Consider the following 26059-nt stretch of genomic DNA (forward strand, 5'->3'; position numbering starts at 1 on the left):
GCACAACATGAGATATGCGGTCATAGTACTAGTTTATTGCAGTAAGCATGCGATGCCAATCAGTGGTCATGCAGAAGCTGGTGTAGGAGAGTACACTTTACCAGTCGCAAGGTTTTTTGCAATATACACACATTAACAAGTCATGCACATATTCATTAGAAGGTGATAAAAACAGTACGACCAGCTCGTATCCTATCACCTGCAATAGAAATGATTCTCGTTTCATACATGTTATAAAAATGAGTACAGGAGTTACACTCAGTAGGGGTGTCCTTCTAAAGGGATAAAAAACAAGATCCCTAAAAATAAAAAGGAAAAAACAAAGGAAAATACTGGAGTGGAGCTCTTTCTAAAAATAAATGGGACACAAACAAACGCTAGAAGTTGTGTTATTGTTATCGTCCAAGTTTGTGCAAAAAGGGTGACGATATCTAGGGAGAAAGTAGACGGAAAGAGCATTCTGTTATCCCTGGAAATTGTGGAGTCAAGAGTCAAAGAGACTTAAGCTGGAAGAGTATGTTGGAAAGGTGAGGGATTCTTTTGATATTCCTGAATGGAAAGTTCTTCTCAAACACCGATTGGTATCTATCTGCCACAGACTTCTGTCCTGTCATCATTAACGAATGCCACAGACATCACAGAAATCTGTCAACCACAAATATCTGCACGTCAAATATCTTCATACCACTGACATAGGGAGTATCGTGGTTACTCTCTAGACTATGAATAACAGATATATCTCATTTCAAGTAATGGGCATTTCCTCATCCTCCAGAATAAGATCTAAAATTGAGGTAATCTAGTCCTTATTGAGGTAATCTAGTCCTCCCAAAGGAAAATAGCCACTATGGACTTACTTCCGTAGACACAAATAACAATGCAGATGTGTGAGGCAATGCATGTGAAGATGCTACACGTCTTGGCATGTTTTGGTATAGGAAAGAAGACTCGTCACTTCATGTGGCTGTAAAATCAAGAACAACAGCACCTTCTAGTGAGATAAACCAAACTTAACTACCATGCTCCCTCTGGAGGAAAGGTCCTGTAAGTAGCCCTCTGGCGGCTCAGGTTCAGCAGTGGTTTTCCCCAATCTATTCTAAATCCACACGTTTTATAGGACACGTTAATCTAATTATCGTACATTCAGCTATTTCAAACACAAACACCATATCAGACTCTCATTTAAACAGGTAACACAATGTAGCTTTCAGATTAACATGTTTTTAATCATTTGGGATGACTTTGCCTACTCAATCTGGGAGGCAAAGGCAGAGGTTTATTGTAAGAATGACTAGCTGGGTTTGACTCAGCAATTTATCAAAGTCAAGCACTGCCCTCGAAGATAAGGGTTGCCAGTGTCACTGAGTCCAAATGAGAGTCTTGCGAATAAAATCTTGGCCAGTGCTTCGTGTCTAGTCAGAGAGCTTTCGGGGATGCGTTCAAGCAGTGGTTAACACCGAACAAACGTAACAATTAGCACTGGGGTTGCGGCGAGGGCGGCGGTGAGCTGGGCGTCAACGGCGAGACGACTAGAGGAAGCCTGGGGGGGCAGGGGTTAAATCAAATAAACAAATTTAAAAAGGCACATGGTGAGGTCGACGATATTGGAGGAACCCTTGAGCAAGGTCCACATCGGCCAAGCCTTTAATGACTCACAGCCATTCACCTTTGTCACACACCTTTATCAGCCAACCTTACTTAAAGGGTTAGTTCACCCAAAAATGAAAATTCTGTCAGTATTTACTCACCCTCATGTTGTTCCAACCCCGTAAGACCTTCGTTCATCTTCGCAACACAAATTAAGATATTTAAGATATTAAGATCACTCCTGCATACTAGTCCATAGGCTTCTTGAGGGAATGACTCTTGCTGGCATCGAAAAGTCATTAAAGACATCGTTAAAATAGCCCAAGTGACTACAGGGGCTCAATCTTAAGTTTATCAAACGACGAGAACACTTCTGTGCGCAAAAAAAAAATAAAAAAATAACGACTTTATTTCAACTATTCGTTTATTTCTCCCTCTGCGCGAGTCAGGTTACTAGTTTAATAGAGTAAGCTTCTGTTATTGTACGTCACGCATCACACACATGACCAGCGTCGGCCAATAGTGAGCCTACGAGTGACGTAGCTTTACGCAATCACACTACGTTAACTGACTACAGGCCCATGGAGAAGGAAGTGAATAGTTGAAATAAAGTTGTTATTTTTGTTTGTTTTTGTGCACAAAAAGTGTTCTCGTCGTTTGATAAAGTTAAAATTGAGCCCCTGTAGTCACTTGGACTATTTTAACGATGTCTTTAATGGCTTTTCGATGCCAGCAAGAGTCATTCCCTCAAGAAGCCTATGGACTAGTATGCAGGAACGATCTTAATATCTTAAATATCTTAATTTGTGTTTTGCGAAGATAAACGAAGGTCTTACGGGGTTGGAACAACAAATACTGACAGAATTTTCATTTTTGGGTGAACTAACCCTTTAAGCCACACTAATTTAAAGCAGCGTTTAATGCACTGACGAATAATTCTATTCATTCAACTGCTTTTATTCCCATTCTCTCCGAAGCTACAACCAACAGATCAATTGTTAGAGCACCAAGCCATTACCGACACACTAACCACCGAAGCAGCAAATAGTCACCCCCGCCGCCACCTCTTTTGCCAGTGACAGATAGTAGTATAACACTGGTGTTTAGAGAAACCCATTGGCTATAGCAATGGAGACGAGAGGTGAGGAATCTACAAGAGGGGTGGGTGGGGTGGTGAGGAGAAATACAGCGGATACACGGTCAGGCGCAAACGCTATCGGGGAGGACGACAGGTAGAAAGGGGGCGAGGCGCAGTGCGTTTACCTGAATGGAGTCAGAGAGACCTTCTCGTTCATTGCGCGACGCTAACTTTCTTCCCCCCAAACCAGCACTGCGTATGGTGTCCACAGTTCCTTAGGGACCTAGTTAAGTTGGAACAGTCACATCAGAAAGCGTTTGTTTTTTTGAGGGGGTTGAAACAAGAAATCAAAAAAGAAACATGCACAATGGAAGCAGATGCGAGCGAAGCCTTATCTTGAACTACGTACAAATACCAGAAAAGGAATTGTAAAATGGTTTTAAAGTGTGGGTGCCTCCTGACACTCGCACATGAGCATGTTTTACAGTATGCTTGGCGTCATGAAAGCACAGTCATCATCGTGCCGCACTCCTGTTAAAGAAGCTGCATGGGACTATGGGTGGTTAAAAAGTACCAAAAGCTGGGCTGAAGATTTTGCTGCTCCTGGGGAAGGGGTTTGGGATGGTGTGTGCAGCTGGGGGTGGGGGGGTATAGAGTGGGGTTGCCCCCAGACTTACCCCATCCATAGTGACAGGGGTGAGATTGGGATCAGTCTCTAGTCCTTTAGCTTCTTTTCGGGGCTCCGATTCATACGAGTCTGGTCGTTTCACAAAGGAAAAACAATCATGAAACATCAAAAGGCAAGAACAGCTAAAGCTCCAAGCAAAAGCTCTCGAGTTTCCTCGGTAAATGATCAGGCAGGCTCTTTATTTTTTTTTTGAAGGCGTGTTATAGTCAGTAAAGATCCTGTACAGATCTTTAAGTCTTCTCTTCTGAGAACACTTGCGGCAAAAACAGTTACCGTAAACTACAAACATGAATGTCAATGCAAAACGTTTTCTAAGATCACATTCACACACACACACTGGCATCCTCAAGGGGTACGGTAAACAAATGAAATACTGTCACTAAATGAGAGGCAGATGCAAAGAGAGATGGAGAGAGATGCAGTGAGGGTCATCTATAGAGTTGCAGCAGCGAAATGAGCAGGAAGACTGAAAGAAACTGATAGGAATCTCCCAATTTCATTTAATCCCAAATCACAGCACCACAGAAAATACAGCACTTTCGTGTAGCCTTAATCCAGTTTCACATTTTAAGACTACAGATAAAAAAATAGCAAACTTGAATACATTTCACTACTAAGGCATATGAATCGTAGGCCACTCATGATTTTGGCGTTTTTTCTAGAAAAAAAGAGAATTTTGGCTATAAACAATCATTGTGGAAAAAAGCCACAAGAAAGAACATTTCGTCTCTCTTACAGCTGTAAACAAAAGTTAAAAATTAAGCAGAGTATTTCTCTTTAAAATGATACGCGAGTCCCTTGTCACTGTTTATAAAAACATGATAGCAATAATAAAAGACACTTACAAAAACAGATTCTACAATGCATCTTGGCAGTTAAGTTGTCGAGCATGGAGATGCTCTGACTAGCTAATCCGTCCTCTGATTGGCTGCCCATACACCACCATATTCTACGGAAGTAGCTACATCAAAGTTGGAGGGGAGAGAAGTCACAGTGTCTTTCAGCTTTCAGGATGGGTGGACAGGGATGGAAGGGTGGGGTTAAAGGTCGTCACTAAATTCTCCCATCAGAGGTGTAAGGGATGCGTATGTATGTGCGTGTGGATCGAGGTCGCTTCCCTGTTCACATGTGCCTTCCTGTCGTGTCAACCAATGGAAAGCATACACGCTACACCAGTCCCAGAGAAAAACAAGAAACACACAAAGACATGTGAAATACTTTTCCAACCCTGGTCCAACACTTCACACACCTTTGGAGTAAACATACATTCAACTTATTTAAATGTTCTTGCAATCTAACGTCTTAACTAAACGAGTGTGTAAACTGGTTCGTATAACTATCGTAAATCAAGCAATATTTAAAAATATCAAGTCCAGTATTCATTCATAGGCTACAAACACTTAATATAAAAGTTAAAAAGCATCATGGCTAGTGCCTAATCTACCCCTCCAAACTAACTGGCTATTAGATTGAAGGTTTCTTTGAACAGACAATGTGTTATGTTGGTTTAGTGTGCAGGAATGAGAGCATGCGGGTTCCCTTTTCAAGCCCTGACTACACTGGGTGTGTGTGAGAGATCAGAACCAAGGTTAGAGACTCCAGTCTATAGTTAAACTGACACAGCCACCGTCTTAAACCCAAGCACACACGTCAAACATACACCTGTGGCTTCTTTCTGACACACACACACACGCAGCACAAGGAAAGGAGAGGCAGAGAGGACGTGGAGCACACTATCGGAAGGGTGTTTCAGGGGTGTGTAGGGCGAGTTCGGGGCGGCGGAGGAGGGGCTCCTTGTGCGACGGCGGTATCGGCGGTGGCTCATACACGCGAGGTGTTGCCATTGCGATGGCAGGCACGGAGGCGGCGGGCAGGACTGGCCTGAGGGACTCGAGCGTTGCCACCTGCTGAGTCGGGACACCGGGCAAAGCCTGCAGTGCGGACATTGCTGCAAGGTGGTTGGGAGGTGGGTACGCGTACTGGTATTGTTGGTATTGTTGGTATTGCTGCAGCTGCTGGTACTGCTGGTAGTATTCCGCGTAATATCTGTGAGAAATGGAGAGAAAACACACATGCACATCCACACAGACAGGAAGAGAGAGACAGAAATCATGCATATACAAACAAATGTATAGACCATTTGACAGGGACAGACACAGAAACACACACACACACATCACCGCCACTGTAAATCGGAACTAAAACAGCCAACTTTTGATGTAATCGTTTATTATAACCGCGTTTCCACCGCAGGAACTTTCCCCAAGAATTAGGGACTGGTACCCTTAGGAATAAGGGTCTAAAAGAAGTTCTGGGTAAATATTTCACGCTCTGAAATTCCCTGCTCGCGAAGTATAACTTTTTTTTTAAAGTTCAGGAACCTTCAGGCATAGGCGTCATTTCCGGGGGAGGGGGACGGGTGGGACATGTCCCCACCACTTTTTGACAGGGTCGATTTTGTCCCCACCACTTTTGAAACATCTCACGGCACAGATGTACCAATACAAATAAAACATCTGCAGTTAACAGCATTCGTTTCATTTGTTTGTTAAATAACAGGCGATCTAGCTCTGAAATGTGTTGTCTTCTCTCGGAAACGCGCTTCAATACGTCGCGGAGATTCGTTCTGGTGAAATCACAAATCAAAATGCACACAAACGTGTCCCTTTTTCTCATGGGTTCTAATCCGCTCTCGTATATTTTTTTCCCCTCATCAAAACATATACAACCACTGATAAACATTATATCAATTCAACCACTGATAAACATTATTGGTTTTGATGTGGGAAAAAAAACTATTCGAGTGCGGATTAGAACCTCGAAACCCCCGAGTCCCGACACGCTAGGCAAAAATTCTACCTCTGGACCATCACTGTAGACATTCAATGAAGGGCGTTTATACACTATATACTCACTATACTCGGACATTGTGCTGATTTTTATGTATGTATATCAGGAAGCTACAGGACATCGTCTTTCAAAACATGACCTACTCGAAAGAGAAAAAAAGAATGAATGCGTCATTGTACCCAGCACTTTTGAAAATGCCCTTCCGAATGCGTCTCTGTCCCCAGCACATTTCAAACCAAACTGACGCCCATGCCTTCAGGGGTGGGACTTGAGCACTGAACATGACGCATTTGGATTGGTGTACCACTTTTATCTGTTGCGGTGCGTGCAGGAATAGTTGTTTGCCACTCGAATGAACAATGGAGTTTAAAAAACACGACCGATGACTTTACTAAGTTCGGGCTTTATTGAGCTTTAAAGTCCCCGTGAAATCAAAATTGAACCTATTTACTTTGTTAGCGCATATTACTAGTCTTGTGGTGAACAATTAATCCGTGCAAGTAAAAATATATTAAAAAAATGTTTTACCTTGGTAATCTTTAATCAAAATCTGAAAAGTTACTTCCGGTCTGGAACGGTTTCGTTTTCTGATGACGTAGGTTTCACAACTTGGGTGGGGAAACGCTTAACCACTCCCCTCAAACCGTTAGTTTGCTATGAGCGAGAGATGGAGAGGAGGAGCGCTAGAGTAAAACCCTGCCCTCTGTTCAATATTCCGTTTCACTTGGAAATACGTCACAGCACTGGAGAAAAATCGTTTGCAACTTCCGGTTCACGGGGACTTTAAATCAGAGCGGGAACTGCAAAGTAGCGTGCAGTAGAGCCAGACCGATATTATCGGCCGATATTAGGCATTTTCCATAATATCGGTATCGGCAGTTATAATGGCAGATAAATGAATATTTAAAAAATAAAATAAAAATGGACGAAACACGCTTCAATCTTCTCTCCTTGGCCTGTTATATTGAAAATGTATGTTTTACAATTTGCAGTATGATGTTATCTATTGCTAAATTATGGCTCATCATAGAGTAGCTAACCACAAAGCTAGCTAATGCCACTATCATCAGTGGAAGACCGCTAACGTTAACATTAATGAGCTTGGAACCACAATGAACTTTTTCTGCCTAAATAAAGTAATGATTACTGTATTTATAACTAGCATATCTCTAGGTACAGTCCCTGCATTGTAAAAAGTGAACATTTAGACATAGAGAAAAAGTATCAAACGTATCTTGTGCAGAAAAGTTAGCGTTTCTTTTACACGTGTGTGAAATCCAGCAATATTTTAAAAAATAAAATAAAATATCGGCCGACATATCGGATTTTAAAACCCAAAAATATTTGTATCGGTATCGGCCTTCAAAATCCTTTATCGGTCGGGCTCTAGCGTGCAGTCCTACGTCACCAGACTAATTTGCCTAATCTTTACGGTACTCTAGACTGCGGTGGACACGGACCGGAAAAAAAAAAAGTTCCTGGGAAAAATGTTTCCAGATAATTTCGGTGGAAACGCGGCTTATGCGTCTTTAATTGAAATCAGCTCACCTGGCTATAGGGTCGTCCTCCTGTGCGGCGGCTTCCTCTCGACCTGCAGGTGTGGGCAACAAGGCTCTGCGCTTGGCCCTCTGGTACATAAATGGTTTCATAACAGGGTCAGGCAGAAGCGGGGCAGATCTTCTTAGTGGACTCCGGTCCCTCTCGCCAGACTTTGAGCTAGCCTGTTGCTGTTCAGCTAGCACTTGCTGTCCTTGTGCAAAGTAGTGTGCCCTTGCTGCCTCGAAGAAAGCTGCCGTGTCAGCTGCCCCAAGAGCCCCGTAAGCCGGGGACGTGCTGTAGAGAGCCGGTGCTACCGTATAAGCTGGGTTACCTCCTGGTACCTCCATGCTCGGTGCTGCGGTTAGAAACACTTGATTTGCCATGGCGGGCGTGTAAACCTGTTGACCGTATGCGGCGGCGGCTGCTGCGGCGGCTGCCACTGCGCCACTCGTCATCTGCCCATAGAAAGCTGGGTTAACGGAGCCATACATCTGTGCGGCAGCAGCGGCAGCACTGTTGTTGAGTGCCTGATTTGCAACTGTCCCACCGTAGAGCTGATTGGCCACTGTACCGTACACTTGACTAGCTAGCGCTCCGTAGACGGCTGGTGCCACCGCGGTTCCACCTTCGGCTCTTGCACCAGCAGCTGTAAGTCCAGTCAAAGCAGCATAGGTGGGGTCAAAAGTTGAGGTGTTGTATACCGAATTGTGGACGCTCTGCTGAACCTGTAGCGGGAGGCCGGCGGCGGCGGCAGCTGCGGCTGCTAACACGGCCGCTTGGCTCTGGTACTGCTCCAGGGTGGGCTTTCCAGCGGGGCATTCACCTGCATAGTGACCCTGTTTTCCGCAGCTCACACATGGGATTTTCCCAGTTGGTGCCTGTTTGCTTGGCTGAACTTTGGACAGCTCCACGGATAGTGGTCGTCCTTTGAAAGAGGTCCCGTGCAAGGCCTCAATAGCCTGCAGCGCATCTTCCTTGTTCTCCATGTGTACAAAAGCATAGCCTAATAAAGGAAAAGACAGGAGTGTTATTATTCAGGATTACCCACACTTTAAATCAGGGGAAGCCAACCCAGCTCCTGAAGAGATACCTGATTTTTGTGCATATCTGATCAGAATTAGCTTTCACATGAATGGCGATTTCTACAAATCTGTTTCAAGCTACAACTATATGGTTCGAAATTCTATTCAAATCGCATTTCTGGAAATCCATTTCAGTCTGACCGCTCTGATCGGATTTCGTGTGGTTTATGTGAGACTCACGCCTAGGGTTGGGTATCGAGAATCGAGTATTGATTGGAACCGAGACTAACTTTTCGTTTTTCCCGGAATCGTTCAAAAGTTAAAATTTCGATTCCTAGTTTCGATATTCACAGTCCGCCGAGCGGAAGGAGAAAACGCTGAACAACACCAAAGAAGAAGCGTCTACCGGAAGTGTTGGCATAACCGCGCGAGTCGAACATGAATAGCTTACGTCAGCGATCCAAAGTGTGGCTTCACTTTTCTAAAAATAACGAAATCTCGGCAAAATGCAAAATTTGTGACAAAAGGAGTATTTCCTTCAGAAAGGATTATTTCCTTCAGAAAGGCCGTTGGTTAGCAAGGTTAGCTAAACTTTTTTGACCCTGCCTCTTAAAAGAATCAGAATCGAGAACCGTTAGGAACCGGAATCGAAACAAGGAATCGGAATCAGAATCAGAATCGTTCAAATTCAAACGATACCCAACCCTACTCACGCCACGTAAAACGTAAATGTCAGACGTTGTTATAGGAAACATCCTGAAAGTCGCTGCCAAAACAATGCTGTGTTGTTGCAAAGTGCCAGACGAGCAGAAAATGTCAATATAACGGAGACGACAGCGCGGAAGAAGCCTTAGAAGACGCATAGTCCAGTGCACAGCAACACATTTCCATGTTGTAAGATTTAAAGGGTTAGTTCACCCAAAAATGAAAATTCTGTCAGTATTTACTCACCCTCATGTTGTTCCAACCCCGTAAGACCTTCGTTCATCTTCGCAAAACACAAATTAAGATATTTAAGATATTAAGATCGCTCCTGCATACAGTCCATAGGCTTCTTGAGGGAATGACTGGCATCGAAAAATGTCATTAAAGACATCGTTAAAATAGTCCAAGTGACTACAGGGGCTTAATTTTAACTTTATCAAACGACGAGAACACTTTTGTGCACAAAAAAACAACAAAAATCACGACTTTATTTCAACTATTGGTTTATTTCTCCCTCTGCGCGAGTCAGGTTACTAGTTTAATAGCGTAAGCTTCTGTTATTGTACGTCACACGCATCACACACATGACCAGCGTCGGCCAATAGTGAGCCTACGTGTGACGTAGCTTTACGCAATCACACTACGTTAACTGACTACAGGCCCATGGAGAAGGAAGTGAATAGTTGAAGTAAAGACGTTATTTTTGTTTGTTTTTGCGCACAAAAAGTGTTCTCTTTGTTTGATAAAGTTAAAATTGAGCCCCTGTAGTCACTTGGACTTTTTTAACGATGTCTTTAATGACTTTTCGATGCCAGCAAGAGTCATTCCCTCAAGAAGCCTATGGACTAGTATGCAGGAGCGATCTTAATATCTTAAATATCTTAATTTGTGTTGCGAAGATGAACGAAGGTCTTACGGGGTTGGAACAACATGAGGGTGAGTAAATACTGACAGAATTTTCATTGTTGGGTGAACTAACCCTTTAAATGAGACAACAATGTTGCGTTTGTTGTTGTCTACCAACACAACGTCACTGCCATAGAAAACAATGCTGATTCCGGAAAACGAAAGTGAAACACAAATCCGGATCTGAACAGTTGCGATACACAATGTGGACATCTATAATTTAAGATCAGATTCCAAACGCATACACAAATAATTGGATATGGACAGTGTGAAATAGTCCTGAGCACATCAAGTGTGTTTGCTTAGGGTTATAGCTGAACTCTGAAGGATAGTAGCCCTCCATGAGCAGGGTTGGGGGTCGGGGTCGACTACTCTCTTACCTTTCACCTTATCACACTCCAAAACTTTCCCAAAGGTCTGAAACAGCTCTTGGAGGTCTTCTGTGGTGCACATACTACTCAGATTACCCACAAACACCTTCGTTGAGTGGAGTGGGCGTCCTCGGGACTCCTCGACCACGAGGTTACGGCCTTTAAACTCTCGGCCATTGAGCTCCCGAATGGCACGTTCAGCAGCGCCCTCCCCTTGTAGGTGTACGAAAGCAAACTGCCTCAGAACGCTACAGCTAACAACCTGGCCGTATGACTCAAAGATGGCTGACAGTTCTTCTTGCGTGGTATCCAGGGCCAGATTCCCGACGAAGAGCTTAACCGTGTGGCCCTTATCCATTGTGCTGTATTTAGTAAAAGACAAGAACATAAAAGCATGTGTAAGTACAATTTTTAAAAGTGAGGGTTAATTATTCCCTTACAAAATGGGACAGTGACGACATCAGATATTAATAATTATTCCATCCATGGTCTTATAGTACTCTGAAATAAATACCATGATATTTGTGATCGTGAATGATTATCGTACTCAAGTGCTTCATACACCACGGTGGTAATTATGGATGAAAATTAGATAACCGACAATTCTTTAAATTTGCCAACCGATAACTGATATATTGGCCAACTACGTAAATTGTATAACATTTTTGAGAGCCTGATTACAAAAAACACTTACCTTTAAATCCATGTCCCAAGCACACAATTATAATGATGTTGTCTTACGTAGCCTAGGCTATATGACAGACTTGCTAAGTTAAGTTTAAGTCCTATTTGAAGCGATTCCAATCATATTTCATGCAATTCAAAAACATAATGGTGAACAGCCGAAGTGTCTCAGCTGATGGAAATAATACATTTTTTATCGGTTTAAGATAATCGGGCAAATTCTCTTATCGGGCCAATGACGATAACATTAAAAATGGACATTTAGCCAATAGCGATATATTGTGGTAATCCCATGGTTTTCAGACATGCCCCCAAAACAACAACAGTATCGTTTTGTACCTTATTGTTAGTATTATTTCCCACTAATTGGGAAAAACCATGTATTTATACAGGTGGTGAGAGGGAATAACGTTAATAGTGCCATAACGCTTAGTCTTTAGTGAAAACAAAACAACATAATGTGTTAATTCTGTTGTTTGACGTGACTGAAGTCCTGATGGCCATGTTTTTGTCACAACAATGTCTTTAAAAATACATATCAAATACTAACACATTAACAACATAACATTATTCAGCACACATACGAAATATATCGATTTATTCAGCATTTAATGAAAATAATTTGTTGCAGTCACAAAGCCACCGTAATCTGATGACGCAGAGTAAACACATTGACTGACTTCCTCAATCCAACAGCTCACGGAACAAACACACACAAACATCACACTAAAGGATAATTGTTTTCTTCTAACCCTGACACATCCTTCAAACCCTTTTATAAATGTATAAAAGAGTGAGAAACGCTGACTCGCCGTTCTGGCGTCAACAACACGAGTCGCGCGTGTCGACTGATTTACTGAATATAACATTTCTGACACCAGATGTTTACAAAACACTCGCAATCTCTTCCGTCATCAACACCGCGAATGTTGCATCTACATCGTTTTAGATTTTATTGTAAATAAGTGCATTATTCTATTCATTCTTTCCAAAAATAAATCTCTCTAGATGACTCATTTTGGGAGGATTTTTTTTTTGGAGTGTCCCGCGCCCCACAAACCCCTTCGCGTTTGTCTATAAATCACACCGCGAGCTCGGATACATCATTCCGCGTTTCATTGGCAATCATTACCTATTGGTTCTATATGATGAATTATGGAATTGCTTTAAACATAAACAAATATAGAGAGGAAAAAATCTTCCATCTTACCTAAGCGGTGCGGGGTTTCAAAATGGTCGGTCCACTTCCGTTCTTTAGAAACGCTCTCATTCTTCAGCAGAGGACTGAGTGAGCGCGTGCTGATGCGCACACACACACACACACACACTCTGCGTGCATCTCCATTGCATGCACACGATGCATCATTTTTATGTTACAGGAATTTAACAAAACTTAACTCACAGCAAGCAGAGACCTTGCAAATAGTACTTTAACTGCACCATATAAACCACATGTTTGTTTTGTTAAACTCTCTGAACCTGATATATGCATGCATGGTAAGCAACTTTGTATTGTTTTGCTTTTTTAATTAATAACAATTTTGCATACCACAATAAATAAATGATTTTTGGGCAAAACAGACGCTGGCTTTTTTATTGGGATCAAATATGTAAAATAAAAAAATAATCACAGCACCTTTGTCCATTTTTGTTAGTGGGAACATTATTAAACGTGCTTTATCTGTACAACAATAGTAAACAAAAAAACATTACAAACAATACAACAATTAATAAATTAAGACACTTGCGGTCAGTTAGCCAATGGGAAATTCATTTTAAAGTGATTAGATTAGACTTTTTGAAAATGCTTACAAATCGCCCCATTGAAACACATTTAAGTTTTTTTTAATCACTCATTGTATAAAAATATTTGTTTAAACTTTGATTTTGAAGTTGTGTGTAAAATCAGACAAACTAAAGCATAACGGATTGAATTGTAACTATGAAATACAGCTATACATCCATGGTTTGATTTCTGTGTTTGGTCTCGTTCCTTCCATACATCTGTGTGTGATGTCCATCTGTCTGTGTGTGTGTGAAGGTGGCGTGCTCGACCCACTACAGATGAGCTGCCGGCGTGTCAGTGACTCTGCGTCCTGTCCCAGCGATGGGCCGATCTCTCTCCTCCCACAGGGTCACACCATCACAGGCACAAATCTGTTTCGGGTTCTGAAACAAGCCGGCCGATCGAGCGATGATTCCACACGCCAGCCTGAGACCGGAGAGAGAAAGCGGACATTAAGCAAACACACACACACACACACAGTCCACTGAAGAACATGAAACACAAGCACATTAGCTCCGCACAGTAAATACCTAGATAGTTTAACACGAGAGCCATTCCACCGAATGGGGGACATTTCTGTCCCCAGGACCTTATATGTATAAAATTGCATGAAAATTATCTCTAAAATACATTTTATTATTAAGCAAAATGTCATGCACATTTAGCTAACTACAAATTTAAAACGTATAATTAAAAACATTAACAAAAACGACACAGAACACTAAAAAACAGCATTTTCTTAATGTCCCAACTCTCTATCTCTTATAACTTTACCATGAAACATTATGATTAAAATCCTTCAGAAATCTGATTTTTCTTGCATTGTTGTGTGACTTTATATCCAAAATGCTTTAAAATAAAAAAATAAAAAAACATTTGATCTAATATTTTTGATAAAATACACATTTTAGTCATGTCCTCAGGTTTTCACTCAGTCCTGTTACACTATTCCATCCCCCCGCTGAATAACGTGGAATATTACTCAAGACACATTTTCAACAGGAAGTTTCATCATCTGGATCTTCTGAAGGCAATGGGGTGACTATAAGTCACTCCTCTCATTTTTGTTTCTGTATATTTGATGAAATTGTAACAATGAATGAGAAGGTCAATCTCAACATACAGTCCTGTTATCTAAACGTTTTCTTAGATTTAATTGTTTTATTTTAAAAATATTAACTTTTGGTAAGGCACTAGAAATGGCTCAGTGTCCTCACGCTATTAGCATCAATGCTATGTGGCCATATATTTGATATATGCTTTTTTCCTTAAAAACTCAATCCTGTTACCTTCAGTCCTGTTACTATTTGTTTCTTTTTCTAAAAAAAATAAAATGAAACCACTATTTTTATCATTTTTCTTTGGCCCATAATTTATACAATTATTTAATGAATTAATTCTAAAAAAAATTATAAGCTTGAGGCTTCGGTCGTCTTTAAAATGAAAAAATGCCTTTGTGTTTTTCATATCAATGTTTTTAATAGTGATTTTATTGGCACAAATATCAATTTTTTGAAAATATAACCAACAGTTTCTTTAAAATAAACACTTTCTTGTGGGGAAAACAAAGGAATTAATTGACATGCTTCTAAACTTGCTTTTTAAATGACACATGATTTTTGGTAACCGGATTGAGAAAACATGCTTCCATATTCTGCTTAAACCTTGTAAAAAATAAATAAAGTTGCCTGAGATTGACCAATACACATTTTGAATAGTTAAATATGTGTAGTATTAGATTCAAAGTTGAAAAAGATCAAAAATAAAGTTTATTTTTGAAGAGTTTCAACAAGCAAATGTCACGGGAAAATTGTTTGTGTTCAGAAACTCACACAGGATTGGAACAACGAGAGAGCGAGTAAATAATACAGAATTTACATATTTGGGTGAACTTTAAATCAGCTCATTATACATTAGAAGAAGCGTTTCATCTTTATTTTAAATCTCTGTCATCATTTTTTTCTTTGGATAAGTCAGCAGACACAAGAACCCAACATTAGTTACATTAGTCTGACAGTTAAGAGCTAGACATTATATAATAAGTCAGTCCATATAATAAAATCTATAATAAAGTAATAAAATCATGTCAATCAAATGCAATGTAGCAGGTTTCCTACGACATGAGTATACTCAACTTTATCCACATACATCCAGTACACTAGAGTGATTATATATAGCAAATCTCAACAGTTTGATGGTTTGTATCATCGCAAAACTCGCCCAGCTCTATTTATGAAGTTGTATATAGAAGTAGATCCATATATCCAGAAACACGACCGTAAAGCACAGCATGATTGTGTCTGACACTGCTCTGTTGTGAAAAGTGCTACACAATTAAAACTGACCTGTCTCCTGAGTTTCCTGTTATTTTGGACAGCGGGTGATTCCCACGGCCCAGATCATCCTCCCCAGAATCCACCACCAGAGATCGGCCAATCACGTCCCACACCTGCCCAACAGAGTGACATCATCACAGCATGAACACGCACCAAACGCTTTGGTAAATCAGAGCATTTTCATTTACACTGAATGATAAAAGAGTTAGAGAGGAGATGTGAAGGTCAGTGTAATTAACAATACCAGAGACTTTAGATGATCTGCCTCGGGTTCGTGAACACACACATCTGAGACCGCAGCTGTGTTACCTTTATCTGAGAGTCTTCTAGCCGGAACGAAGCTCTTCCGTCGGGACCTGCCGTCACGTTTCCCAGATCGCCCACGTGCTGGAGCACACACACAGTCACAGCGTTAAACACACACCTAGAGTCAATGTAAATATACAAATAAAACAATGACAATATATAATAATAATAATAAAAAAATGTATTAAAAACATTAAAAATATATAGTACATTTGTTAATAATACATAACCAAATTAAATGTATAATATAATAAAAATATACATTATATAATACAAAAATAACATATATAATACTATTTAAAAATAAATAAATTATATTTTTATAAATAAGTATAATATATTTATATATGTATATTTATACTTATTTATAAATTGATTTAAATAAAATTATTTTAATTATAAATATTATAAACATTCAGAATTTTTTAAGCATTACGCATCAATTTTTTATTAATACTTTTTCTACACAGAATTACCATAGCTAAATATTTAAATATATAAATAAAGTCATTAAAAACACATTACTTATTAATAAATTGCATATAATAAATCATTTGCTGCTTCTACTACAGTATTGCCATAGTTTTAGGACATTTTAAACACTGTAAAACACTTAGATACTGTATACAGAATACACCGGGGCTAGTTGTCAACTTCATAACTGATATGGTTTATTAAAAAAGAATAAAAAAACAACATTCATTAACTATAAGGTTTGCATGAGGTGTGAACAAGTGTAGAATCTGTGTTCAATAATGTGAGTACATTAGAAATATGCAGGGCTTTAAGGCGCGCGCGTGTGTGTGTGTGTGTGTGTGTGTGTGTCCAGAAGCTGATATGAAGTACATGTACCCTGTCTGCATCCTGAGGAGCTCCGTGGGGTTTCCCGAATGGATTGAAGTGATCTCCACAGCTGAAGGACACACAGCACACATATAATCATCATTAACCCATCGTAACCAACGCAGACTGCCGTGTGAGCTAAAGGTGAAAGGTCAAGGGTCGTGATACCTCCTGCAGTCCTGTGTGAGGTCGCCGAGCTCGTGCACGTGCAGGCCGTGCGCTCCTGGCTGCAGCCCGTCAATCGTCCCGTCGATCAAACAGCGTTCCTGTGACAACTGCAGGAACCGGACCACGCCCTGCACAAGCCCCGCCCCCTGGACCATCGCCACGGCAGCGCCCAGGTCTGACAACAACACACACAGCGATCTCTGCTTAAACAAATTCACTAACTTAATGAAGAACTTTACAGCCATGACGGAAGTAGAACAGATAAAGATAATATTAGTAGAGGGTCTATATAGCTAATTTTGCTCTTTAAGAGAACTGTGCGGGGGTGAATTTTTTATAACTCATCCATTTAAATTATATTAAGCCTTAAAGTTCTGCATAATTAGGGGCGTGGCTACTTGAGTGACATGTGGAGCCACTGATGTCACTACTAGCCGTTCGTCTGCTGTCTGTTAGCGTCACCTCAGCAAATACGTTTTGCCTATTTTCGTTTACCCAGGAGTGACACTCAGCCAAGAGTGACGTCACGGACACTACGTCCATATGTTTTTACAGTCTGTGGTTTGACACTAGCAGTGTTGGGTTCACACCTGATTCTGAGCCGCCCATTCCCTTCAGCACCGCCCGTCTGCCTGTGCTCTCTATCAGAGTCTGGACCTGTGAAGACGTCAGCGCCGTTTCAACCAGAACCTCCTCCTTACCCAGGTTTACCTGCACCGACTGCACTCCTAAACACACACACATATGAATGAGATAATAGCTCACGACACAGAAAAGTGTTTCATGTTGTGCTCGACTCACCTGGTTCTTTCTCCAAAACGCCCTTTACTGCATTAACACAGCGGTCACATGACATCTGCACCGCAAACTCAAGCTGTGCAAAAAGGAAATTAATGTGGATATCTATATTTATATACAGTATATTACACACACACACACACACACACACACACACATATATATATATATATACATATTTATTAGTGCTGTCAAATCACAATTCATCATTAAACACGCTATTTAAACAAACTTTGGAACTTTTAGATCGTTTTGACAGCACTATAGCATGAATGACGAAGCATGGATGAGTTGTATATGACGTTTAGCATTTTACACGGATTACTGTCATGTCAGACATTAAAAATCATACTTATGTCTGTATAACATTCCCGAAGGTGTTTGGCAGTTTCATAAGTCTAAATAAAAAATAAAGTATAATAAAACCACAACAGCTTATAAAAAAGAAGAGGTAAATAACTGCTCAAGCCCTCAAAGATAACACGTTATGGAAACTGATAAAATCATTAATATGAACTTAAATTTGACTTGAAAGACAGATGTTATTATACAGTTGGCCTGCTCATATTCTTATTTTTCAAACAATTTCAATGTAACACAACTTTATATTTAATAAATGTAATTAAAGCCCTAAATAAGTGTGATTACAGTATTTATTTTCAAAATAATTAATCTTTAAGTCATTACTCTCACCTTTGCTGTTCTGTTTGAGTCCATCTCTGTTTCGCACGCTGATAATGACGTATGCGGAACTTCCGCGTTCAGAAAACGTATTAAAATAAAAGTCCTATTAAGGAAACACAAAATGCCTAAACACAATAAGAGTCCCAGATGAACATGCAGGAGAGGCTCTAATAATTTTAGTTTAACTTTGAATAAACAAACATTTAATCGAATAAAAATAACCAAACTAACCAAAAACTTTAGCATTCTTAGAATTATTTTTGTTATGATGGTTGGAGCCAGAAATAAATCATTATTTCCTTTATTTTTAACCAGGAAAGTCACATTGAGATATTACTATCTCTTCTTCCAGAGAGACCTGGTCAAGACGGCAGCACAAGAAGTTTCATACACATGAATCACAGAATAAAATACCACAATTTACACATCACAAACAACATGGATAAAGACGAGTTAAGAAAAACAATTGCAATTGTCCTTTAAAACATTGGGCAAGAGACGTTTAAAGGAGGTCAGAGTTGGGAGTGCATCCAGATTCAATACATTTTGTAAATCATTCCAACTCCGAGGGGCGTAAAAAGAAAAAGCACTTTTACAAAATTCTGACAGAACCCTTGGGACTTTTAGCCGGAGATGAGAGCCAGACCTAGTTTGGTAGGTATTTGTGTGATAAATTAAAAGATTTGATAATGTAGGAAGGTAACTTACCTAAAAGTGCTTTTGCAATAAATAAGTGCATGTGTAGTTTTCTCCTTTGATTTAAAGATGACCAAGCTAAAGAATCATAAAGAATACAATGATGTGTCCGTGGCTCTGCACCAGAAGTGTTTTAATTTATTCTAATTGAATGATTTTCAGGATGTGTGTTGTGTGCAAATCATCAGCATGATACTTACAGTATACGAGATCAGAAACAAACCTCAAGTTAGTATTTTCTCATTTTATTGAAAAATATCTCAAATACCAAAATAATTGGATGTACACCACAGTAGATTCACAGAGTTGTTCATATAATACAATATTCACAGTTATATTCATATAAAATCTACACGTCTGTTTTCTGTTCTTCATTTGCTGCTGTTGTTAAATGTTCTGGGAAACTGAGGCCTTTCTCCAGGGCGTAGGATCTCCAGTGCTCGTCATCCGCCTCGTGAGTGAGATAGCGATACCCAATCCCCTGCTCGAACCCGCGCAGGTCACACCACATCTGGAAGTTCTGCGGGACACACGGACAACATGTGCATACATGATCCTGCGTTCATCTGTCCATCTATTCATGCTCTGAATCTGACTTCAGCTGTTTTAGCAAATTAAACATGCCAGGAAAATATCATTGGATTTGGTTGATTGTTTGGGAAAGTCACCAGACCTGAAACCAGGGATGACCCATGGCTTTGCCAACGCTGAACCTGCGTCTCACCACCACCTGCAGCAGGTTATTGATCAGATTCACCGCTGAGAGAGAGAGAGAGAGAGAGAGAGAGAGATTTACAGAAAGAAGGAAATTAACCCCTCATGTATGTCTCACACTTGACTCAAACAGAAGACACTGAAGACAATAAGAGTGACTATTTGTTAAAAAATAAATGAGTGTAGCTTCCTATATTTTGTTATAATAATATTTATACTTTAATATTTTGTATTTTGAGTGGATTTCATGGAGATCACCTCTAAACTATGCACTGTTTATTTTAATATTAATTGTATTAATACAGTGTTAAAAAATAGAGCGAGGTATTTAACGTCCAAATCATGGAAGACAGATTGGCGTCAACTGGTCGGAGAAATAATGAAAATCATATGTATTACAAAATATAATAGTGCTGTTAAACCGATTGTTTGCGATTAATCCCATCTAAAATAAAAGTTTGTAGATATAATACACATCTTACATTTCATATTGTTGATTGGTGACAAACATGAAGCAGAGCAACCACTCGGTGTATAGATATGCCTATAATGACCCTAAAATTGAGATATCAGGGCAAAAATGCCTGTGTTTTTCTCTCATATTTATATCATATGATATAGTTAAGGAATATCACACGAGTAACGTTAGCAATAACACAAGTAATGTGTAATGTGTGAAAACAAAAAACAGCCATTATGTTAAGACTGTTTAAAGTTCTCGTACAGTTAGTCAGGGGCAGTCAGTCGTACTTTTCGCGGTATCAAACTTTCGCGGTATCAAACTTTAAAAAAGCTATGAACAGTCTTAAAGAAAAAAAAATGTATGAAACGTAATGTAAAAAACTTTTATGCTGCGATTAATTACGATTAATCGATTTGACAGCACATAATACATGAGAGTAAGTAAGTGATAACCAGATCAGAGACCACAAAACTAATAACATATTTCCCCAATTTAACACCTGTAATCCAACCCAAAAACTCTGATATAGCTCAAATATAGATCAAATATAGCTCAAATATAGATCAACTTTAGCTGAAATATAGCTCAACTTTAGCTGAAATATAGTTCAATTATAGCTCAAATATAGATCAAATATAGCTCATATATAGACAAATATAGCTGAAATATAGATCAAATAAAGCTGAAAAATAGATCAAAAATACATCAAATATAGATCAAATATAAATCAATTATAGCTCAAATATAGCTCAAATATAAATCAAATATAGCTCAAATATAGCTGAAATATAGATCAAATATAGCTGAAATATAGATCAAATAAAGCTGAAAAATAGCTGAAATATAGATCAAATATAGCTGAAATATAGATCAAATAAAGCTGAAAAATAGCTGAAATATAGATCAAATATAGCTGAAATAAAGATCAAATATAGCTCATATATAGATCAAATATAAATCAATTATGGCTCAAATATAGCTCAAATATAGCTCAAATATAGATCAAATATAGCTTATATATAGATCAAATATAAATCAATTATAGCTCAAATATTGATCAAATATAGCTCATATATAGATCAAATATAAATCAATTATGGCTCAAATATAGCTCAAATATAGCTCAAATATAGATCAAATATAGCTCATATATAGATCAAATATAAATCAATTATAGCTCAAATATAGATCAAATATAGCTCATATATAGATCAAATATAAATCAAATATAGTTCAAATATAGATCAAATATAGCTCATATATAGATCAAATATAAATCAATTATAGCTCAAATATAGATTAAATATAGCTCATATATAGATCAAATATAAATCAATTATAGCTCAAATATAGATTAAATATAGCTCATATATAGATCAAATATAAATCAATTATAGCTCAAATATAGCTCAAATATAAATCAAATATAGCTCAAATATAGATCAAATATAAATCAATTATAGCTCAAATAAAGATTAAATATAGCTCATATATAGATCAAATATAGCTCATATATAGATCAAATATAAATAAATTATAGCTCAAATATAGATTAAATATAGTTCATTTATAGCTCAAATATAGATCAAATATAGCTCAAAACTAGATCAAATATAGATCAAAAATAGCTCAAATATATGTAGCTAAATTTGAAAACATCTGGTCACATCAAATCCTTATTTTATTTATCAATCTTAGTTTATTTTATTATTATTGTTTTATGCTATCAGTATTATTATTTTGTGTACTAAATGTTCTAAATCCTTTTCTATGTCGTTTTGATGCTTTGGCAAGACAAAATGTATTTTTTGTCATGCCAATAAAGCTTTCTGAATTGAATCGATAACAGAAGTGTTGGTGAAGTCTCCCTGTAAAGCATCATTCGTCCGTCTCACCCTCCAGCGAGATGAGGGACCACGGCTGCCGCGGATACATGAACGAGGCGTTCGTGATCTGCTGATTGATGTCCTCGTCCTCGTTGAAAGGGAACGTCCCGCTCAGACTGACGTACAGGATCACCCCCACGGCCCACATGTCCAGAGAGCGGTTGTAGCCGTGACTCCTGATGACCTCGGGCGCCAGATACGCAGGGGTCCCGACCACCGAGCGCCGGAACGACTTCTCTCCGATGATGCGAGCGAAACCAAAGTCACACAGTTTGACCTGAAACAGAGACCGTCATCACATTCGAGACTTCCGAAGAGCAAATGCTTGTTATTCTTTATATGCGACACATGCAATTCTAGACTTTACTCAAAATAACTGAATTTTCAGACCTGAGGAAACGGTTCGGGTGACGCCAGAAGCACATTTTCTGGTTTCAGGTCGCAGTGTGCGATGTGCCTCAGGTGCAGGTACCTCAGAGCCTCCAAAACCTTCAGCAACACATACACAGGTCAGAGAGGAGAGACAGCGCTTGTGCATGAGGGCAGAACAACACTTCTTTAGTCTCAAATTTTCTTTGAATACATCATTTTATGAAATCTATAAGAACATACAGTATAATATGAGAAGAACCAGGATGAACTCCATTGACTTTGATTGATTTAAATACATTTATTTTGATGACTGCTGAAAACAAAATGTGTCACAATTTAAAATAAATGGTCATATTTATTTTTAGAAATCTGAAAAAATAAGAGTATTTTGTCAGTCTTAACACATATCCAAAGTTTTTGTACTTTTGTATTATTTTTTTAGTCAAAACTAACCCGACGGTTAAGAAGTGTGTGATTCATGCACGACTGTTTTCAACATCGATAATAATCATAAATGTTTCTTGATCATCAAATCATCCTATTAGAGTGATGTCTGAAGGATCATGTGACTCTGAAGACTGGAGTGATGATGCTGAAAATACAGCTTTGATCACAGGAATAAATTATATATTATTAAATATTCACATAGAAACAGAAAATATTTATTAACACAATATTAATATATTTTACTGTATTTTTCCATCAAATAAATGCAGCCGTGCTGAGCAGAGGAGAATAAAACAACCACCTGGAAACGTAGAAATTTTAGCTCTTAAAGGATTAGTTCACTTTTCAAAAAAATTTGCTGATAATTTCCTCACCCCCATGTCATCCAAGATGTCCATGTCTTTCTTTCTTCAGTCGAAAAGAAATTAAGGTTTTTGATGAAAACATTCCAGGATTTTCTCCATATAATGGACTTCAATGGGGACCAAACGGTTCAAGGTCCAAAAGATACTTTCAGTACAAACTGCAAACTGTTGAAAGGGCTTTAAACGACACCAGACGATGAATAAGGGTCTTATCAAGCGAAATGATCGCTCATTTAATAAATAAATAACAAAGTTGAAGTTTTATAAGCTCAAATGCTCTCCTTGCTCTGTTCTGTGATGCGCGTTCGTGAAAATTAACAAATCTTTTTCCGAGTCAATTCGTTCGTTTTGTTCGTTGAATGAACCAAATGACTCTGAAAAAGATTCGTTCATTTTGATAAACGAGTTTGAACAGGAGAGTCACGAACGCTCATCACTAGGGTTGGGTATCGTTTGAATTTGAACGATTCTGATTCCGATTCCGATTCCTTGTTTCGATTCCGGTTCCTAACGATTCTCGATTCCGATTCTTTTAAGAGGCAGGGTCAAAAAAGTTTAGCTAACCTTGCTAACCAACGGTCTTTCTGAAGGAAATACTCCTTCTGTAAAAATACTCCTTTTGTCACAAATTTTGCATTTTGCCGAGATTTCGTTATTTTTAGAAAAGTGAAGCCACACTTTGGATCGCCGACGTAAGCTACTCATGTTCGACTCGCGTGGTTATGCCAACACTTCCGGTAGATGCTTCTTCGTTGGTGTTGTTCCGCTCGGCGGACTGTGAATATCAAAACTAGGAATCGAAATTTTAACTTTTGAACGATTCCGGGAAAAACGAAAAGTTAGTCTCGGTTCCAATCGATACTCGATTCTCGATACCCGACCCTACTCATCACAGAACAGAGCAAGGCGAGCATTTGAGCTTATAAAACTTTAACTTTGTTATTTATTTATTAAATGAGCGATCGTTTCGCTTGATAAGACCCTTATTCATCGTCTGGAATCGTTTAAAGCCCTTTGAACAGTTTGCAGTTTGCACAAGTTTGTCATTTGGACCCTGAACCGTTTGGTTCCCATTGAAGTCCATTATATGGAGAAAATCCTGGAATGTTTTCATCAAAAACCTTAATTTCGTAAATTAAATTATCAGCAAACGTTTCTTTAAAAGTGAACTACTCCTTTAAGGTTAGAAAAAAGTTATTCCTAACTTTAGCAATCGGTTCCCCCCAAAAATGGGCGTACGTAACGTGTAGTCGTGTGTTTTCACTGGGTACCTGAGTGACGAGGAAGCGCGCGGTGCGTTCAGGCAGACGTCCGCTCTCGTGAGATAAAATCATCTCTAACATGTCGCTGTGGAGCTTCTCCATCACAACGAACGTGTACTCCATCGTCTCAAACATGCCTTCCAAACAAATGACTCCTGGATGAGACAATTTCTGAAACACACACACACACAAGTTATAACAACAACAAAAGCAACAGAATCGGTTTGATTTGTGTGTGTAAACACATACCTGCAATATCGAAACCTCGTTTTTAGTCTGCGTCTCCTGTTTGGAGGGAAAGCGTGTTTTATCGATGACTTTAACAGCGACGGGACGTCCCGACTGCCTGTGTGTGCCTCCGTAAACCACCCCGAACTGACCCGAACCCAGAACCTCATCAGAGAAGATCTGATACAGCTCACTGATGTCCTGCAACACACACACACACACGGGTTATTCTGTGAAACACGGCGAGTGTTGCTTTAGGAAACATCTTCACAGTAAATAACTGAGAGCGTCACCTGAGTCTCGACGCCGTGCTCTCCTTCACCTGCCGGGACACCGGGACACACTTTAGGAAACATTATAGACACGCACAACACTAAAACACTCACAATACAGTCTCATTTGTTAGTTAATGCAACATGAACAATGTTTTTCAGCATCTTTGATGATGTTGGTTAGTGAAAACACTGTTCTTTGTTGGTTTGTGCATCAATATTATGTATGTAGCAATATATTAAAAGTTGTATATATGTCTATCTAACTGTATCCTCATCAGTGTTGGGTAAGTTACTCTAAAAAAGTAATTAATTACTAGTTACTAATTACCTCTTCAGCAGTGTAATTAGATTACTGTACTAATGACTCTCTCTAAAAAGTATTTAATTACTAGTTACTTTCAAAATCCCATATCAATCTCAACCAGCTGAATAATACAAGGATAGACACGAATCTGTTTTAATTCTTTCAAATAAATACTATAAAATTGCATGAATTATCCTTAAACTGACCAAGAAGGTTACATTATAAAAACATACTTTTTAACATCAGACAATATATTTCGATGTTAAACCCACTGATCTCATGACATTTCACACTTTTTTCATACATATTTTACAATAATTCATACGAATTTGTACGAGGGCGGTCGTACGATTTAGACACCTCATAAAATCATACGAATCGCTGTGAGATCGGATTGATCTCTACACAGTATTTACCTCAATTACATCAGAAGTAACTGTAATTAAATTACAGATAAATGAAGAGTAATCCCTTACTTTACATTTTCAAGGTAATTAGTAATTAGCTACACCCAACACTGATCCTCATACATACAGTACACACACACACATCTACATCTATATACTATATAGTAAATCTCAACTGCTTGTATCATCGCTAAGGAAGTGTAAAAGCCACTCAGGACTCACGTTATGAATCACGTTATAAATGAATACACACGCCATTACACACACACTTCTGTCATCATCACGGGAA

The 26059-nt window shown here is 38.9% G+C and overlaps 3 protein-coding genes across 6 annotated transcripts in view; all 3 read right to left on the bottom strand.

Annotated features, from left to right (window-relative positions):
* Positions 1–15: 15 nt before the first annotated feature.
* Positions 16–12781, bottom strand: rbm14b (RNA binding motif protein 14b). The gene is made up of 5 exons (XM_039659152.2): positions 12641–12781; positions 10756–11108; positions 7752–8745; positions 2851–5399; positions 16–964 (listed from the first exon to the last, which is right to left on the bottom strand). Exons 2-4 carry the CDS (start codon positions 11102–11104, stop codon positions 5087–5089), a joined length of 1656 nt encoding a protein of 551 aa, XP_039515086.2. The 5' UTR covers positions 11105–11108; positions 12641–12781; the 3' UTR covers positions 16–964; positions 2851–5086.
* A 229-nt stretch (positions 12782–13010) lies between these two features.
* Positions 13011–18480, bottom strand: ccs (copper chaperone for superoxide dismutase). Its single transcript, XM_039659153.2, has 8 exons — positions 18361–18480; positions 17671–17743; positions 17460–17597; positions 16870–17044; positions 16711–16771; positions 15862–15939; positions 15562–15665; positions 13011–13642 (listed from the first exon to the last, which is right to left on the bottom strand). The coding sequence occupies exons 1-8, from the start codon at positions 18382–18384 to the stop codon at positions 13489–13491; spliced, it is 807 nt and encodes a 268-aa protein (XP_039515087.2). The 5' UTR covers positions 18385–18480; the 3' UTR covers positions 13011–13488.
* Positions 18481–19276: 796 nt separating this feature from the next.
* prkd4 (protein kinase D4) overlaps positions 19277–26059 on the bottom strand; it is a 26369-nt gene continuing 19586 nt past the window's right edge. For 2 of the 4 annotated variants that reach the window (XM_039659850.2, XM_089131274.1), the window contains exons 12-18: positions 25078–25127; positions 24806–24985; positions 24566–24727; positions 22501–22599; positions 22120–22387; positions 19721–19806; positions 19277–19567 (exon numbers count right to left, since the gene is read on the bottom strand). In XM_039659850.2, coding sequence (XP_039515784.2) covers positions 19397–19567; positions 19721–19806; positions 22120–22387; positions 22501–22599; positions 24566–24727; positions 24806–24985; positions 25078–25127 — 1016 coding nt within the window. In that variant the 3' untranslated portion in view covers positions 19277–19396. The remainder of the gene's footprint in view (positions 19568–19720; positions 19807–22119; positions 22388–22500; positions 22600–24565; positions 24728–24805; positions 24986–25077; positions 25128–26059) is intronic. The other 2 variants (XM_039659851.2, XM_039659852.2) reach the window with 1 other exon arrangement.

This window comes from Pimephales promelas, chromosome 1, assembly GCF_988280905.1.
Source record: "Pimephales promelas chromosome 1, fPimPro1.hap1.1, whole genome shotgun sequence".
Lineage (NCBI taxonomy): Eukaryota > Metazoa > Chordata > Actinopteri > Cypriniformes > Leuciscidae > Pimephales > Pimephales promelas.